Source organism: Trametes versicolor (assembly GCF_000271585.1).
Source record: "Trametes versicolor FP-101664 SS1 unplaced genomic scaffold TRAVEscaffold_6, whole genome shotgun sequence".
NCBI classification, from domain to species: domain Eukaryota; kingdom Fungi; phylum Basidiomycota; class Agaricomycetes; order Polyporales; family Polyporaceae; genus Trametes; species Trametes versicolor.
In genome coordinates, this window is record NW_007360326.1 from 2563600 (window position 1) to 2579172 (window position 15573).

Below are 15573 nucleotides of genomic sequence, written 5' to 3' on the forward strand. Positions count from 1 at the left end.
CCGCCGGCGTGTGGAACGCTCGCGGATCCTAATTGGCCTGGTGCCGCGATGTCCAGGGGCGGCGGCGGTCCTCTCGCCCGCTCGGGGTGACATGCGGGAACGTCCGCGGGGTAGCCAAGGGCGGCGTCGCGCGGCCCGTTGCTTCGGCCAGGGCCCGGTGGTACGCCGCCGCGGGAGAAGCTGATGGTCGCGCGCTTCCCGCTACTAGGCGCCGTCGCGCGCCGTTCGCGCGAGGCGTCTCCTGCCAGTAGTGGTAAGGTGCGCCCGCGGTCGCCGCGCGCGAGCGGCGTTGTGATTACCGTCGCGCGCGACCCTACCGCCTGCCTTCGCATAAAGGGGCGACGTGGCGCGTCGGTGGCGACTCGCCTCTCTCTCTCCCTCTCTCCTCTCTGCTGCTCGACATGTCCTCTACTGCCGTCCCGAAGCGCGCGAAGTCCTCGAAGCGGGTCCTCCCCCTGGAGGAAGCGCGGGAGAGGATGAGGGACTTGCGCATGACGGAGCCCGACGGTGCGGCGGAGCCCGCGGATTACCTGACGTGGGGTGGGACTAGGGAATGGCAAGGGTGGGCGGGTTTTCACGGGTTTTCACGGGTTAGGCGCCCGGGTACGGGTGCGGGTCCACATATGGGCACCCGCGCCGTACCCGCCACCCGGCTACCAAATATGGAAGGCATAGCACATCCACGGGCGGGCGGAGGCTGGGGCTTCGGACATACAATTCTCAGCCACATCATTGCCGGATACGGTAGTGCTGCACAGTTTCTCTTGGGCCTCCCGCTCTGAGTCTAAATGACAGGCAATCTAAATTTATTTCCCGCTCTATTCGCTCGTGAGCTACCCGCCTACATCCCCGAACATCTGCACTTGTGACTACATGACCAAGGCAAGCACCAGCAAGCGATCGCGGGCGCGCAAAAGTACTAGCCCGCCGCCGCCGCCTGCGAAAAAAAACAAAGCAGCACCCGCGAAGGCCGCGTCCGCTTCGACAAGCACCAGCACCTCGCAACAGTCGCGCGGCGCGCGCAAGCCCGCCGATACATCCAGCAAAAAAAGTGCGCGCAGTACAACTAGTGACAAAGCGATACATGTGGACGACAACTCGAGTTCTGAGGGAAGCGGGGACGACGAGGACGCGAACGATGCCGGCATTGACGCCGACATACTGGTAGAGGCCGCTGATGAGGACGATGAGGCGCTTTTGGGTGAGTAGATGTCAGTATGATGGTCGGTGCATGCCACTGACGAGCTCGTCACAGAGCGGCTGAAGAAAAGGTGGAACTCACCGATGTACGCGTTCTATCATGAGCCCACCATCGAATATGTCGGCCCGACAGCTCGCCGTGCGCTAACCTTCAGGTGCGCGGCGCGCGGCTGTGACGTCTCGGTGAACCGATTCCTCGACAAGAAGGACCAGGCGTCCACCAGCAACTTGCAACGCCACGCGAAGCGCTGCTGGGGGCATGACGCGGTGCGCGAGGCCAAGAATGCGAAGAACGTTGATGAAGTCCGCGATAAGATCGTTGGATCACTCCTGCGCGATGGGTCAATCACCGAGGCGTTCGAGCGCAAGACGGGCACGGTCACTTACAGCCATCGCGCCCATACCCGTGTCGAGGCGCGCACGGAGTTCGTCCGGTGGGTTGCTGAGAGCCTACGTCCATTCAAGATCGTCAAAGATCGCGCGCTGCTGTCGTTGCTGAAGACGGGCCGCCCCGGGTACTTCGTGCCATCGCCATCGACGGTATCGCGCGATTTGAAGGTCGTCTTCGCGCGAACGCGCAATCGCATCGCGAAGGTTCTGCAGGTAGAGAGCACTATCAGCGATGTTCTCACAGAGCGATCGCATGCTTACCGTAGTCTCAGGAGTATGAAGGCGACCTTCACTTCGCATCGGACGAGTGGTCGGCGCCGAACCACCGGGCATTCATGGCGATAACGGTCCACTTTGTGGTCGATGGCAAGCCTGTGTGCCTGCTCCTCGACTTCATCGAGGTTGCGTGGGCGCATAGCGGTGTGAACTTGGCAAGTGCGTTCGCCGGGGTGCTGAAAGAGTTTGGCATCGCAGAGAAGGTGAGATAATGTCCATACGACACAAGCAGTCAGTACTCACCGTTGTCGATCTCGCAGATGATGGGGATCACTTGCGACAACGCTTCAAATAACGATACAATGGTCGAGGAGTTGATGGACTTGCTGCCAGGCTTCCCCGGCGACCTGTACCGTGTGCGCTGCTTCGCGCATGTGCTGAACCTGGTTGCGAAGTCGCTGATCAAGCACTTTGATGTTCGCGACAAGCGCGACCCTGCGACGGCCGATGGAGATGAGCGGGAGCTGTTGGAGCTCGTGCAGGAGATGGAGAGCGAGGAGATCACAACCCAGGCAGAGATGGCCGCTGGCGACGGTGAAGAAGACGAGTCAGACGATGCTGACGACGAGGTCGATGGGATGGCAGAGCTTACGGACGAGGAGCGGGCGCAGTTCGAGCGTGAGGTCCTTCCTGTGAAGCTTACAATGGCCAAGGTGAGTTCTCCTCGCGATACACACGTACACTCACTAATGGTTCCGCGACCTGCAGCTCCGAAAGCTCACCTTCAAAATCGTGCACTCGACGACAAAACTGTTGCCCACGTGGAAGGAGCTCTTGGCGGAGCTGGGGCAACCGGTCGTGTTGATCCCTCGAGACGTCCGGACACGGTGGAATTCGACATTTGACATGCTGGACAGTTGCCTGAAGCACCAGAAAGCCCTCACCCAGCTGTGTAGCGACAAGAGTAACGGGCTGCGCAGCTTTGAGGTATCGGAGAGAGAGTGGGAGATTGCGAGGCAGCTGCGTAACATGCTTAAGGTTCGTAGCCACGTCGCCTCTGAACCTTGTTTCCTGAAAAGGGCATGTACTGACGCGCACCTACTCTCCCTCGTTGGCACCCTCACCGTACTCGTACTTGTACTCCTAGGTCTTCAAGGATGCTACGACCTTCTTTTCTAAGCAAACGCCCAACCTCGCCTCTGTTATCCCCGCCATGGACCACATCGACGCTCATCTGACGACAGCATCTCACGACGAGCAGGCCTTCGACTCCGCCCTCCGCATATCTGCCGGCTTGGCCCAGCGCACGTTAAACAAGTACTATTCCTTCACCGACGACTCGACTACGTACCGCATTGCTATGAGTAAGTCCCTTTCGCTCTCTTGCTCGGCTTGTTGTCCACGCGCGGACGTCCTCGCTGCGCGTTTGCTCTGCCGCGAGCGCATGAATCGTTGCGCGCGACGCGCGTCGTCCACAATGCGCGCGTCGTCCGCAATGGTATGCTGCCTTGGATCTCTCTTGTCCCGCGCCAGTGCGCTGCACGCCGGAGCTGTGGTGCTCGCAGCTCTTAGTGTCTACTTACTCATATCCCTACCTGCAGTTCTCCACCCTCGCCACAAGCTCTCCTACTTCAAGAAGATGAAGTGGAGGCACGACTGGATCACGAACGCGCGCAACATCATTAGGACGGAGTATGATAAACGGTACGCCAATCGTATTCCGCGCGCGAGGCACGACTCCGGCTCGGACGAAAGCAGCACCGAAGACGCACCCGTGAATGAGAAGGTATGTCGCTGGCATGCCCGTATACAATTTATCTCTAACACAGGACCCCATTCGCAGCCGGATATGAACATTTTCGAGGCTCTAGAGCATGAAGACATCGCGGACGATGAAGTCAGCGATGAGCTCACTAGGTATCTAAGTACAGACCCCGAACGTGTGAAGGACGCGCTCGAGTGGTGGAATGATCGACGCGCGTCCTTCCCCAACCTCTCGCGAATGGCCCTGGACTACCTCAGTATCCCAGGTATGTCCGGTGTCCGATCCAGCCGCTGCAACGCCTAGAACTTCACTGACTTCATCCATAGCTACGTCCGTCGATCCCGAGCGAACGTTCAGCCGCGGTCGCCTTGCTCTACCGCACACCCGCAACCGACTCAGCCCTCAAAGCACGCGCGCACTGATGTGCGTAGGCAACTGGAGTCTCGCCGGTTTCATTCACCAGTCGGACGCGCGCAAGGCCGGTCAGTTGGATGATGTAGAGGGTGATGACTCCGACTTCGAGATGGAAGAGGGCTGGGACAAGATTGATCTGTCTTCGCTCAAGTAGTACTGTACAATGTTCTGATTTTCTCGCGTCTGGTATGTACATGAATATGGCGCCTCCTTGCTCGCACCGCCCGTTCGCGCGCTGCTCTTGCGACGCGAACCTCGCCCCTGCTTCCTCGCACTCCAACGCGAACCCCTGCCCCTCCTACCTCGCACTTCCTGTTCGCGCGCTGCTTGTTCGCGCGTTCGTGCGTGCCCCTTCGTGCGCGGCCCTTCGTGCGCGGCCCTTCGTGCACTTTCGTGCACGGCCCTTCGTGCGTGGCCCTATGCGCGCATTCTCGCGGACCTTCACGCGCTGCTCGTACATGCGGCGCCCCAGTGCATGCCCCAACCGTCGCGCGGCTTCTGTGCACTACACGGACTTCCGCGCACACCTTGCGAGTAGTTAAATATATTTATTCAGGGTGGAATTGTAGTCCTAAACGTACCCCGATGGCCCTTCTGCGTCGTATGAGGCTTGATATCTACTGGGGGTATCGAAATGGGTTAGTGATCAAAATCGCGAGCAGCGATAAGGCGTACCCCTCGCGATGGCGGACAGTGTCGCCGTTGTAGCTCTAACACTCACGCCTACATCCCCCTACCTCTCCTCGTCTTTCCTCATCGCGCTATGTCCATGACTTCGCAGTCTTCTGCCTCTGCACCTCGCCCCGCACGCGACACCTCGACAGCGAGCCCGATCCTCGATCAGCAGGATCTGCTTGCCCTGCCGCCGTCGCCGACCTCTGGCAACACAACCGACACCTCCGCCAGCACCGGGCCATTGAATGGCGCAAATGACGATGGTGCGCCGGCCGATGCGACCGCTACATCGGAGGGGGAGGAGGCGATGGGCGGAGATGGGCGAGCCGAGCTCCAGCTTGACTGCGAAGAGGCGAGCTTGGACATTGCCCCCGACGCGATGCATGTGTACCTCATGATTGAGGGTACTGTTGCGGGGAGGGCTATACCGCGCATCAAGGTATGTACAGATCTGTTAGTGAGCAGCGAGAGGGCGGGTGGAACTCACTATTTGCTCGGTCATCCCTCCCACAGATGGCCTTCCCATCCACTATCGCGCGGGCTCGTGCCCTAAGTCCCCACGCGTGGTATGCGGCCGCTCACGACGCGATCAGTCGGTTTGAGGAGGTGCCGCTCACGGCAGACCAGCGCGACGCGGTCATGACCGTTTCCTACGTGCACCGCTGGTTCGCCCAGAAGCCCCTCGATGCGGACTACTGCAGGGCGTGGGACGAGATGCGCGACTGCTTGCGCACGTCAATCGCGATGGGACGCTACCTCCAGACACCTGGGGAGGACCTCATACAAAACCTTGCCGAGTGGGCGCGCTTCCGCATACCTGTAAGCACGCTATTTCAGCGATTTTTTTAGGTGCAATCGGAGACCGGTGACTGACCTAATGGGTTCCTAGGATGTCTATCCTCCCGGTGTCAATCTGTTCGGGATGTTTGATCCCTGGGATGGCGAGTCGGATTCCGAGGACGCAGATTTGGAGACTTAGGGTACAGGTGGTCCTGTATGGTACCGGGGGCGTGTAGAATGATATTGCAAGGGTTTAAAGCATGTACTAGTGGGCTAGGTGGTGTATAGATGTACGTAGAGTGCTCGATAGTGCGCATGCAGGACGACCTGTGCTCAAACCTTGCTGTGACCCGTCACGGGTACCGAACCCGTGGTACCCGTGGTACCCGGCGTCTATACCCGCACCCGTGGGTGCGCGGGTGCGGGTACTTGGCGGGTACGGGTGCGGGTTGAGTTGACCGCACCCGGGGGTTGACCCGTGCCATTCCCTAGCGCTGACATGCTACCGTCTCACACTTGGCGAGATTTTGGAGAACACACAGGCGGCACGGGCAGCCAGCTTGTCTCACACCCAGGAGAGCTTCAAACGGGCGTGGGAGCGCCTCGAGAAGGTTCCCATCCATGGCGAGTACTCGACAGATGTCCGCAAATGGACATGCGACTGCGGGTCACAGAAGTATCACACGCACCTGCTCTGCAAGCATCTGGTGCATGCTGCTGGCCACCCTCACGCCGACTGGTGGCCTACCGTCACACGCTATCATATCCCTCCTTTCTACACCATCCCTGTCGACGGCATCATGCCTGCTGCTCCGGAAACGATGCAAAACCACGAGTGGACCAGCCGTATGCGACAAAAGCGCTCGGCAATCGTTGCACATCCTCGCCAGATCGAGATTCAAGATCCTGAAGATTCCGATGTAGATATCCCCGAGGCTGAGGGCTTCCGGCGAGCGTTCTCTCCGGTGTGCTACTGTACATGCTTACTATGTTGTGATCACTCGCTAACAGTGTGCCCAGATCACCTCTTCTCCGGACAAGGCCCCGCCGACTGGCCGGGATGGAATGCTGCGCTCGCAGTCAGGAGGTGGCGCCGGCTTTGATGTAAGCCGGTTACACTCAACTTAGGCCTATGAACTAATTATATTTTCAGCTTGATGACGAAGAAGACATCGAGCTCGATGTGCTCGAGGACTCCCTCACAAAGGGAGTCACCATTCTTCATGAGCAGGCCAACAATCTGGACAACCGGTTCTTCCGCAGAGCCATGGAGGAAGTGCGCGGAACGATCCGCTGGGTCTGCAAACTTGACAAGCGAGATATGCCGGACATGGAGGCGATCAGCCTCGACGACGTCACCACGTTCCTAGACCGCGTGCGCCATCTCCTCCGATCACTTTGCAAGAATGTCAATTTACAAACCGTGCATCAGCAGAACACCAACTGCATTATAGTGGTTGGCAAACGTTGTAACTCCCTGTAATACTTAGTCATATCGGGCGGTTAATATAAGCGCCTGTAATAGTCTGCTATATGGGGTGGGAGGCGACAATGGCCTGCCTTGTTGGCCGAAACATTACAGTCAGCTGCTATGGCACTACAATTCCATATAATATCAGCCGCTCGAGAAAAGAATCAGTGGGACATCAAGCACAGCAGCCCCAGACAAACACACCATGATGACACACGAGCGCCGTGCTGCAAAGTTATTATGACCTGCTGTACTCGTACTCTAGGTCAGAATCGGAGTCCTCGTCCTCATCCCCGTACTCGCCGTCTTCATTGCTTCCCGCGGGTCCAGTAGAATCATACCCATCCGAGCCCGCACCGGCATCGAACATCCAACCGTCCTCGTCTGCCACATCCTCTTCCTCGTCTTCCTCTGACCCGTCCCCGCCCTCCGCGTCGCTACCAGCCGCCGAATTCGCGCCGCCAGACCGCACGTCCATCGCGTCCTCGGCATCTGATGGCTGCGCACTCGCCGGGTCCGCCTCGGCCGCGTCGTCATCGTCTCCTTCGCGCGCGCCGTCTTCCGCCCTCCAGGGCAGGTTGTCATCGCCACTGTCGGAGGAGGAGCCCGAAGGGAGCTCGGCCTGAGGGCCTTCGGCGTCCAAATCGCTGCCTGCTGCGGACTCTGCGTTGCAGCGGGGCGCGCGCTTTTGCCTGACACGCGCAGATGCGCCGAGGGACTCCTTGACCATCACGCCGATGCTGCGGTGGCCGACTCCGTCGCCCAGGTAGCGCATGTACATATCACGATCAACATGGCTGTGAATAGTAGAGCGTCAACACGAGCACAAATCATAGCGCGAGACCGTATTGACTTACATGCCGACAAAGTAATACCGGTAATCTTCGTCCGGATGGCTTTCGTGACGCCCAACCGACCCGGCATAATTGAGGCTCTCGGTCGTGAGGCCGCCGTCAAATGAGGGGATGATGTAGGCGCCGCGGAGGACGTCCGCAGGATCAACGAAGTCGAAGGCAACGGCGTCCTTGTTGTGTGCATCCACGAAGTGTAGGCGTGGGATACGACGTGCTTGAAATCCGGACGCGTAGGTAGTGTCGAACTCGTACCAGTGCACCCAGGGCATCTCGAGACGCTGCCATGTCTTCCATCGCGAGTGAACTCCAGGCCCCGTGTAGCGTACGTACAGATGCAGGATTCCAATGACCTGTGCGTACCAGTACGGATGGGCCCCTTCCGCGCAATCGCGCGCAAGCAGCATGACGTCCGCATGTGTGCGCGGGTTGACAGAGTCCTGGTCGTGCCGCATGTCGTAGGTGGTGTAGTTGAACTGAATGACGCGATGTTGATAGAGAACATCGCCATTGACAGTGAGGTTCGCGAGCAGCTTGAGGGAGAAGGGAAGGGTGGGGTCTTCGAAAATGCGCCGTAATAGGTGTGCGTGCAGTTGGGGTATGTAGTCCTGGACATGGAGATTAGTATAAGCATAGTCTTAGGGATCATCTACATGCCTGCAAAGCTGGGTCGTTGTCGTTCTTTGCGGCCCAGTTGTAAAAGTTGATCCGCTCGCCGTTGGATTCACCCATTTCATAGCGAGCAGCAGGGTCGCTCGCCCTCTTGAAATCGGTTTCGCCACAGACCGTGAGGTCTTCTTTGGGACGGCGTGCAGCGCGGCGTCTCTTGGAAAGGCTTTGCCATGCGCGTTTGGAAGATGTCGAGCCGGTTGTCGCTGCGTCTGCGGCATTTGCTGCGGCTGTGACTCGCTCGCGTATGCGTCGTAGCACGGCTTGGCGGCGCTGGTGCTTCGCGATTTGGACGGCAAAACCGTGCTTGTTGGTGCGCGCATACACCCGCTTTGTGTGGTGGTGTTCGAGTTCTCCCTAAACACCCAGGTTAGTGACACATTGTCGAACAACGTAGAGAGCGAACCATTTTCGTCGATGTGGTCTCGAGGGGCCCGGCAGACTCTACATAGTCGGGGCAGTCCCCGAGAACGTGATACTTGTAGGTCTTCCAGGTGCCAAACTTGACGATGCAAGGTTGGGTACTGCCAGCCTTTTTCCCAGGCCGTGCACCCTGTCGACGAGCACGCACATCCGCCTCCTTCGCAAGCTCATGCATGACGTGACCCTCGCAGGTCGTGCGCGCGAAGTGCCGTACCGCCGCGTACATGTGTTTGGTGGCCACGCGGAATATGTCGACTGTGACTTGCGTGTGAAGGCGAAGCTTCGCGAGGGAATACCAGTTGACAAGCTCAAACAGCAAGTTGGTGATTGTTTCATTATCGCGGAGCGGAAGTAGTCCTTCGAACGCTGGCATTGCCGTCTTGGCAAGGGGGAAATTCAGTGATTAGGAGCACGATGGTTGGCGATCAGGACGTACCATGAGAAAATCTTCATAATCTCGGGCGGTGAGCTTGTTCTGGCGGGAGACGTTGTGCCAAAAGCGTCGTATCTTGTCTCGCCCGAACGTAGGCATTTGTCGCATGCTGTATTACATTTTGATAAGCTGCAACATCAGGAGACTTGAAATGCACTTGCCGTCGGTCAAATTCCTGCACGGCATTCGGCCCTTGTGCTTCGAGGAGCCGCATGAGATGAGTGAAAATCCCTTTCCAGACGCCGAGGTCGAACTCGTGCATCAGGTCGGGTGCAAACATCTGATAAAAGTTGAAGTTGGGATCAACCTCAGAGAGACGGACGGAAAAGGCGCTCTGTGAGAAGTTAGTAGAGAAAGGCAGGCGCATATAGCACACTAATGCACGTACCTGCATCGGGGTGAGCAACTTGCTATCGAGCACGCGTTTGAGCCGTTGGCTCGAGACTTTATATCCCTTCGTGAACAGCCACTCGCGTGTTTTCTGCACGGAAGTCCGCAAGGGTGCATCGTCGACTCGCTTGAGTATGCGACGCCGGGCGAGGTCTGGTTTCGTTCCGGCTTGCGATACCTTGTCCTTAGTAACGAGACAGCGCGGACACGGGCATTTTCCAAGGTTTTTGATGGCGGTAAGTAGCACTCTGCACAGGTCAAGTCAGCATTGTGTAGACGGCCATGTAAATTATGTACTTCTCAGGGTAGTCGGCGGAATAGGTGAGCAAGCGCGGGAACAAGCGACGGAGGACTCCGTCGCCACACTCCAGAACAATGCCATGTTCGTAGGCTTCCATGAAGTCAGTGTCGAGGAGCTGCAGCCAGATCTGCTGCATCAGCTCGCACTTGCACCAGCGCAAAGTTTCAGCTGACGGCACCTGCTTGTAATGCGCCCGATAGAAGTCCTGTAGGGCGTCGGGGAGCTATCGTAGAATGAGCATAAGTATTAAATTTGCCATGTTCACATGGCAAGGGGGTGCGGGGACAGCTTACCGATGGCAGGTACGCCAAGTGCTGGGCGACGAACTCGGTCGGCTTGCCGCGGATGTACTTGTTGATGTTTGCAACGTAGACATATATTGGCCATAGCGATGCTGATCCGAAGGTTGCAAGGCATGTCGCATCTGACCAGATGCAGACGGGCAGGATTCCATACTCCAGGTCTGGCGGATCGTCGGGATTCCGTGGGCGCCGCTTGAGCTCCGCTTCGAGCCGGTTCATTTTGTTGGTGTCGAACGTGTCTGAGAAGACGCGGATTGGCGGGACGCGTGGCGTACCAGGGGCTGCGTCAGGATCGGCAGGCGGCAGCCAGTAGGTCTCGAAAGGGATCCAGTTTCGCTTACTTGTGAAGCGGCGATCCTGGACCTCACCGACCAGCACTTCGAGTAGCTTACGGAAATGCAGACCATGAACCTTGAAGCGTGGGGCATCGGCTTCGGATGCATACTTTGTGCCAGGTTTGGGGAGTGGGATGTCGATTGAAGCGTTGCGCCAACTGTCGCGCGCCAAGAAGATCCCCGAAGTTGCTGTGTAGTCATCCAACTTCTTCATCAAACCCCGGGCAGTCAGCGGCTTGACGTCCTCGAGCTTGAATGAGTCTGACTTGATGACCTTGAGGAGAGCATCGAAGTCGTCCAAAGACTTGCCATTTGATGCGTTGTTGAACCACTCCGCAAGAGAGAAGGATGTCTCGTTGTCGCAGGGGCCCCACGGGTGCTCGTTCGTGTCCTCCTCAGAGCGGTCAAGCCAGCGAATGGACTTTGGTAGTTCGCCGCGCGATGGAGCATCCGCGGCTATGTTGGATACTTCATCTAAGGTCGTGCCTTGACAGGGATTCACCTGGGGAATGGAACGGTAACTGCGGAATATACCGAACCCATCCGCCGGTGTATTGTGTATCTCTTCCGCTGGGGGGCCTGCGGCGGCACCTGGAGCGTCGTTGTCAGGCAGAGACGGCGTGGCAGAGTGTGCGGGGGAAGCTGGAGGTGGGGGAGATGGGTCGCGGGGGATGGTGTCTGCGAACTGCGAGGGCAAGGCCCGTTTGCTTGATGGAAGATAGTCCTTCCACTTGGAGGGCACCTTAATTCCCCGCCCAGAGCGTCCACTGCGTCGTGCAGGCGGGCTTGGGGGCTCGACAACAGCGATTTCGATCTGAAAATATGAGTATATGCTATCCTATAAGTGTGGTTTTCCCTGGCGTACCTCTGGCTCGGGCACATAACCTTCCCACAGGCGTGCTCGCTTCCTGTCATCCTCGGCCTCCTCTCGTACCGCCTTGCGCTTGTTGAGGCTTTGCTGAATAACAGGGATGCGTCCAGCGCATGCTTTGGCATGTCTGCCAAGACCGTATGCCGTGTTGAAAGTCTTGGGGCATGTCGTGCAGGGATTTCTGGGCATAATGAAGTAGTACCACAGGCTATAAGTCTGCTGAAGAAAGCGAGAGCGTGGAGGAGGCGGTAGAGAGGATGCAGGCAAAGAGACGGGAAGGACGTGATCACCCAGAATGGCAGGACACAGTCGCCCAAAATGGAAGAGAGTGACGCGCTGTGCGCGAGCGCGGTACTGCGTTCGTCACGTGATCGCTCCCTTACCTCTGCACGCCAAAAAAAATCGCTCTCTCGCATCTCTCTCTCTCCCCATCATCTGCTCTCATCATGGGTCTGCACGCAGGCTGGGTTACCAAGCTCTCCGTCCCTCCCAATGTGCGTACTGCAACGCACGCTAACATCCCGAGCACTGCACCGGGATCTAGCCGAACGCATGCCAAGTCCGCCGTAGCCGGAGCGCGCAAGCCTCCGCCCCAGTCTGTGCCTGCGCGCAAGCCTGCACAGACACCCGTTACTCCTCCACCCACGGCAGCAGCGAAGGGCAAACGCAGGGAAGTTCCCGAGCCTTCTTCCTCGCCTGAGCCAGTAGCACCGCCATCGAAGTGTCCACGCGTCGAAGATGCTGTTGACGAAGACGCCGAGGTCCCGGGTCAGCATCCTGTCGAGGAACTCCCAGATGACGTTGAGTGCTTCCTGCTCAGGCTACTGCCTCTGCTAGACATAACCGATACGCAAGTGCCCTCTCTATGATAGCATACAGTCACTAACAGCCGCATATAGGAAGCAACAACGGATCGACAAAGGGTACGAAGACTATTACCAGGACATACATATGATACGCCGTGCCTTGGGCAAGCATGTGTCGATCGAATCGGCATTCACGCTTGGTGCCGAGATCGCTGCCTCCCCCGAGCAGATGGCCAAGCTCCAACCGGGAGTTAAGTAAGTCGGCGCACCGTGTCCCGATGAGCCATACCCGTTACTGAGTAGCTTTTAATAGGTATTCTCGAGAATGTCAGCTCGTAGATGCCTGGGAAACATTGCAGGCTATGCAGCCTGCCCTCGTTGAATGCGAGGATTACTTCCAGGAGCATCCTGACGAAGTAGGAAAACTTCTCACATACGTGAGCATTTCATTCTGCATTCATCTGATCTTCTCACGTCTTGCACCCATATTAGATGGACGCAGTTGCGACGCGCACCCGCAGCGAAGATCTAGCCCGCCTACGAGACAGCGTGATCGAGTATTCTAACCCACCCAAGGGTGTCATGGCCAAACTCTCAGCCAAGACCGCGCGGGGATTCAAGCACCCACACACAGCATGCCTGCTATTTCCTATATCCAAGATAGACCTGTATGACAAGGACCCCAAAATGTACGTGTTCTACTAGTAGTATGACCTGTGCTGACATCAAATTCTCACAGATACCGTCTCCGTGTTGTCAATGGAGACACGACATTGCCCATTGTCACCAAGGATTGGCCATTATTCTTGTATGATGAAGATCTGTACGAGGTCGGGCACATGAAGGCCGGGCTCCTCCGGAGTCTCCTGCTAGTCATGGTCTGTTGAACCTTCCTTTGCGCCCTCCCTATCCTGACATGCACCATTTGCCCCACAGTGCTACAAACACGTATACACAGGCCGTTCAAGTGCACACCGACAGGTCGAGCTCTATGCAACATTCAAAGGCAAGCCATCGTTAGCGCGGAAGTACAAACTCAGCGACGTAACTCCGGAGTCGATCATCTACGTCGCTGTCCTCGTGCGTCCTTCATCCCTTTCCGCTGCACCTTTTAACAATATGGCGGTCATAGATGCGATCCGCACTGAGCTCGTGCACTATGTGGGCAGACGGCGATGGGAAGTGGAGTGGCCCCGTGTTCGTCTGATCTCTCATGCGGGTCTTCAAGATGTACCCGATCTGGGCTGACAACACGCTCAAGTGGTGGAGGCTGTGAGTGTATGCTCTACCCCTTGACCTGCAGACACTAACTCTATCTACAGGCAGGTCTACGGCAATGTCGATGAGAATGGCGACTGTGCGGGTGACCTCATCGACCTCGAAGGCGATGATTCGGAGTACGAGGACCCCCACATGCGCAAGCCTGTTGCCGACGACTTTCAAGAGGGTTCGAGCAAGGACGGCGCACGGCGTCAACCCAACGACGACGACTAGGTGAATGCCTCACCTCAGGTAAGTCTACTCTCACGATCGCTTGCACAGCAGGTTCACAATGTCCCTCCTACAGTTTCGCGTCTCATGCCCAACCCATGCCCACGGAAGCTGCCGCTCGCTAGTCTGTGCCCCTCTTGTTCCCTGCCAACATGCTCTCGCCCGTTGTCCCCCGGCCTTGCCCACCATCTACATGCCACAGCTGCTCTCGTTTCGGGTCTGTGCTACTATATCTGATACTAGGGCCACTCCGCTGTCTGCCCGCCTCCTCGTGTGCCCCGCCGGTTTTCAAGCTCCATCTCGCGCCGCATGCCTCACTCATACCGATCGCGCGCGCGCGAGCGCAGGCGTGCCTTCTCTGTCTCGATGTCTCGCACGCGGGCATGGGCGCGCCTTGTACGTCTCGATGTCCTGCGCGTGGGCGCGGGTGCGCCTGGTCAATCCTGATGTCTCACGCGTGATCGCGCGCCCGTTCCCCATCCCCCCCCAATGTGTCGCACATGGTCGCAAGTGGCTCTGCCCATGTCCCGTACTTGACTGCATGTATACGTACCCAAGCCGGAATGAATTTCTTATACTGCCATTTTAGCGGGCGAGCAGCAAGCGGAGCAACCCGAGGCGAGCGCCGTAACGGCGCTCGCTCCTACTAGTGCGCTCTTTACCCTGTAACTCCCGTCATGCCCTCTATACGTTCACTCGATTGGGCGGGATACTATAGGGCATGGGTCTTATTACAATGAATTCTGGAATGTGGTAATAAATGGCTTTCTGGAAGTAATACGCTGCCTTATTGTCCCGGTATTACAGGCAAATATGAACATTATAGGACCCTATAGGGCCCTGTAATATCAGCGGGTGGTTTGCTGATGTGCGCAACGCGAAGGTACGTATGCGTAAAACTCAGGCATGGGTAAATGAGGTCGAGTACAAGGAGTCTGGGTACACGATGCCCAAGACTAATGTACGCAAAAAGGGACACCATGACCCGTCTATCACTCACGGTTACGAGTACCTCCCGCGCGATAATATGTAATAAATTTCGCATTTATTGTCCAGCTGTATCCACACCTTCGATCAACTCAGTAGGACCTTGTAGGTCCGTCGCTGGGCACGCCACCAAAATGCAATGCGCGCACGTGCTAATTACAGGCACAACTCGACATACGATCGGTACAGAAGCGCTCGCGCGCGCGCGCGCGCGAGGAAACGTGGCCGCGCGAGGTCGCGCGCGACGTGCGCGACGTTCGCGAGGGGGGCGCGCATAAGCGCCGGTCGGGGCGGAGGGGGAAACTCGGCATAGTGATGTGCCACAGCGGAGTTTGAAAAGCCGAGCAAACCCGCTGGGCCATTAACCTCTCGTCTTCTTTACACCAGCTCTGATGAGGCTTCCGGACAAACCGCCGGCTAGTCGAACCCTGTTTGCTCGTCCTGGACAAGAACCGTGTAGAAACTAACCCTGTGGTTGCACCCGAACAGACGGCCCCAAAGCCATATTTTACGGCCATTTGGCTCCTTTTGGGGAGGTTGTGATGTAGGTTCCCCTACTGTAATCGGGGTCCTGGCATGGTGGACAGTCCCCGGCCGCGAACAGGAGATGCCAAAAGCAAAAATGGAAACGAGGGGTCTGAAAGACCCCACACCCAAGTTTCGAGAAATGGAGGGGTGGGAATCGCCGCTGTCGACTGTAAGGCGGGTTTCGCGGAAGCTACATTGGCATTTTGGTGTCCTGCCATCCTGCTTCAATTTAATTTGCACCCGGAAGCGAACGCAAATCGCGAACGGGACTCTGA

General features: G+C 57.5%; 8 protein-coding genes across 8 annotated transcripts; 7 read left to right on the forward strand and 1 right to left on the reverse strand.

Annotated features, from left to right (window-relative positions):
* Window positions 1–1257: 1257 nt before the first annotated feature.
* TRAVEDRAFT_123132 (uncharacterized protein) lies at window positions 1258–2078 on the forward strand (the record flags this gene model as incomplete). Its single annotated transcript, XM_008040801.1, has 3 exons — window positions 1258–1606; window positions 1676–1803; window positions 1863–2078. Coding segments are annotated over 3 exons (693 nt in total), but the record flags the coding sequence as incomplete, so codon positions are not given.
* A 45-nt stretch (window positions 2079–2123) lies between these two features.
* On the forward strand, window positions 2124–2282 carry TRAVEDRAFT_104073 (uncharacterized protein; the record flags this gene model as incomplete). The annotated part of the gene is made up of 1 exon (XM_008040802.1): window positions 2124–2282. A coding segment is annotated over one exon (159 nt), but the record flags the coding sequence as incomplete, so codon positions are not given.
* A 292-nt stretch (window positions 2283–2574) lies between these two features.
* Window positions 2575–3175, forward strand: TRAVEDRAFT_104594 (uncharacterized protein; the record flags this gene model as incomplete). Its single annotated transcript, XM_008040803.1, has 2 exons — window positions 2575–2844; window positions 2963–3175. Coding segments are annotated over 2 exons (483 nt in total), but the record flags the coding sequence as incomplete, so codon positions are not given.
* Window positions 3176–3703: 528 nt separating this feature from the next.
* On the forward strand, window positions 3704–4040 carry TRAVEDRAFT_100843 (HAT dimerization; the record flags this gene model as incomplete). Its single annotated transcript, XM_008040804.1, has 2 exons — window positions 3704–3836; window positions 3898–4040. Coding segments are annotated over 2 exons (276 nt in total), but the record flags the coding sequence as incomplete, so codon positions are not given.
* A 708-nt stretch (window positions 4041–4748) lies between these two features.
* On the forward strand, window positions 4749–5639 carry TRAVEDRAFT_48075 (uncharacterized protein; the record flags this gene model as incomplete). Its single annotated transcript, XM_008040253.1, has 3 exons — window positions 4749–5099; window positions 5174–5479; window positions 5550–5639. The coding sequence occupies 3 exons, from the start codon at window positions 4749–4751 to the stop codon at window positions 5637–5639; spliced, it is 747 nt and encodes a 248-aa protein (XP_008038444.1).
* Window positions 5640–5755: 116 nt separating this feature from the next.
* TRAVEDRAFT_48076 (uncharacterized protein) lies at window positions 5756–6923 on the forward strand (the record flags this gene model as incomplete). The annotated part of the gene is made up of 5 exons (XM_008040254.1): window positions 5756–5876; window positions 5933–6405; window positions 6461–6544; window positions 6594–6815; window positions 6873–6923. 5 exons carry the CDS (start codon window positions 5756–5758, stop codon window positions 6921–6923), a joined length of 951 nt encoding a protein of 316 aa, XP_008038445.1.
* A 226-nt stretch (window positions 6924–7149) lies between these two features.
* TRAVEDRAFT_20783 (uncharacterized protein) lies at window positions 7150–11675 on the reverse strand (the record flags this gene model as incomplete). The annotated part of the gene is made up of 10 exons (XM_008039946.1): window positions 7150–7708; window positions 7769–8321; window positions 8416–8788; window positions 8838–9233; window positions 9291–9396; window positions 9434–9567; window positions 9676–9925; window positions 9975–10201; window positions 10272–11429; window positions 11481–11675. The coding sequence occupies 10 exons, from the start codon at window positions 11673–11675 to the stop codon at window positions 7150–7152; spliced, it is 3951 nt and encodes a 1316-aa protein (XP_008038137.1).
* A 257-nt stretch (window positions 11676–11932) lies between these two features.
* On the forward strand, window positions 11933–13786 carry TRAVEDRAFT_48078 (uncharacterized protein; the record flags this gene model as incomplete). Its single annotated transcript, XM_008040255.1, has 8 exons — window positions 11933–12291; window positions 12386–12547; window positions 12606–12729; window positions 12785–12981; window positions 13032–13170; window positions 13229–13453; window positions 13521–13564; window positions 13615–13786. The coding sequence occupies 8 exons, from the start codon at window positions 11933–11935 to the stop codon at window positions 13784–13786; spliced, it is 1422 nt and encodes a 473-aa protein (XP_008038446.1).
* Window positions 13787–15573: the final 1787 nt, after the last annotated feature.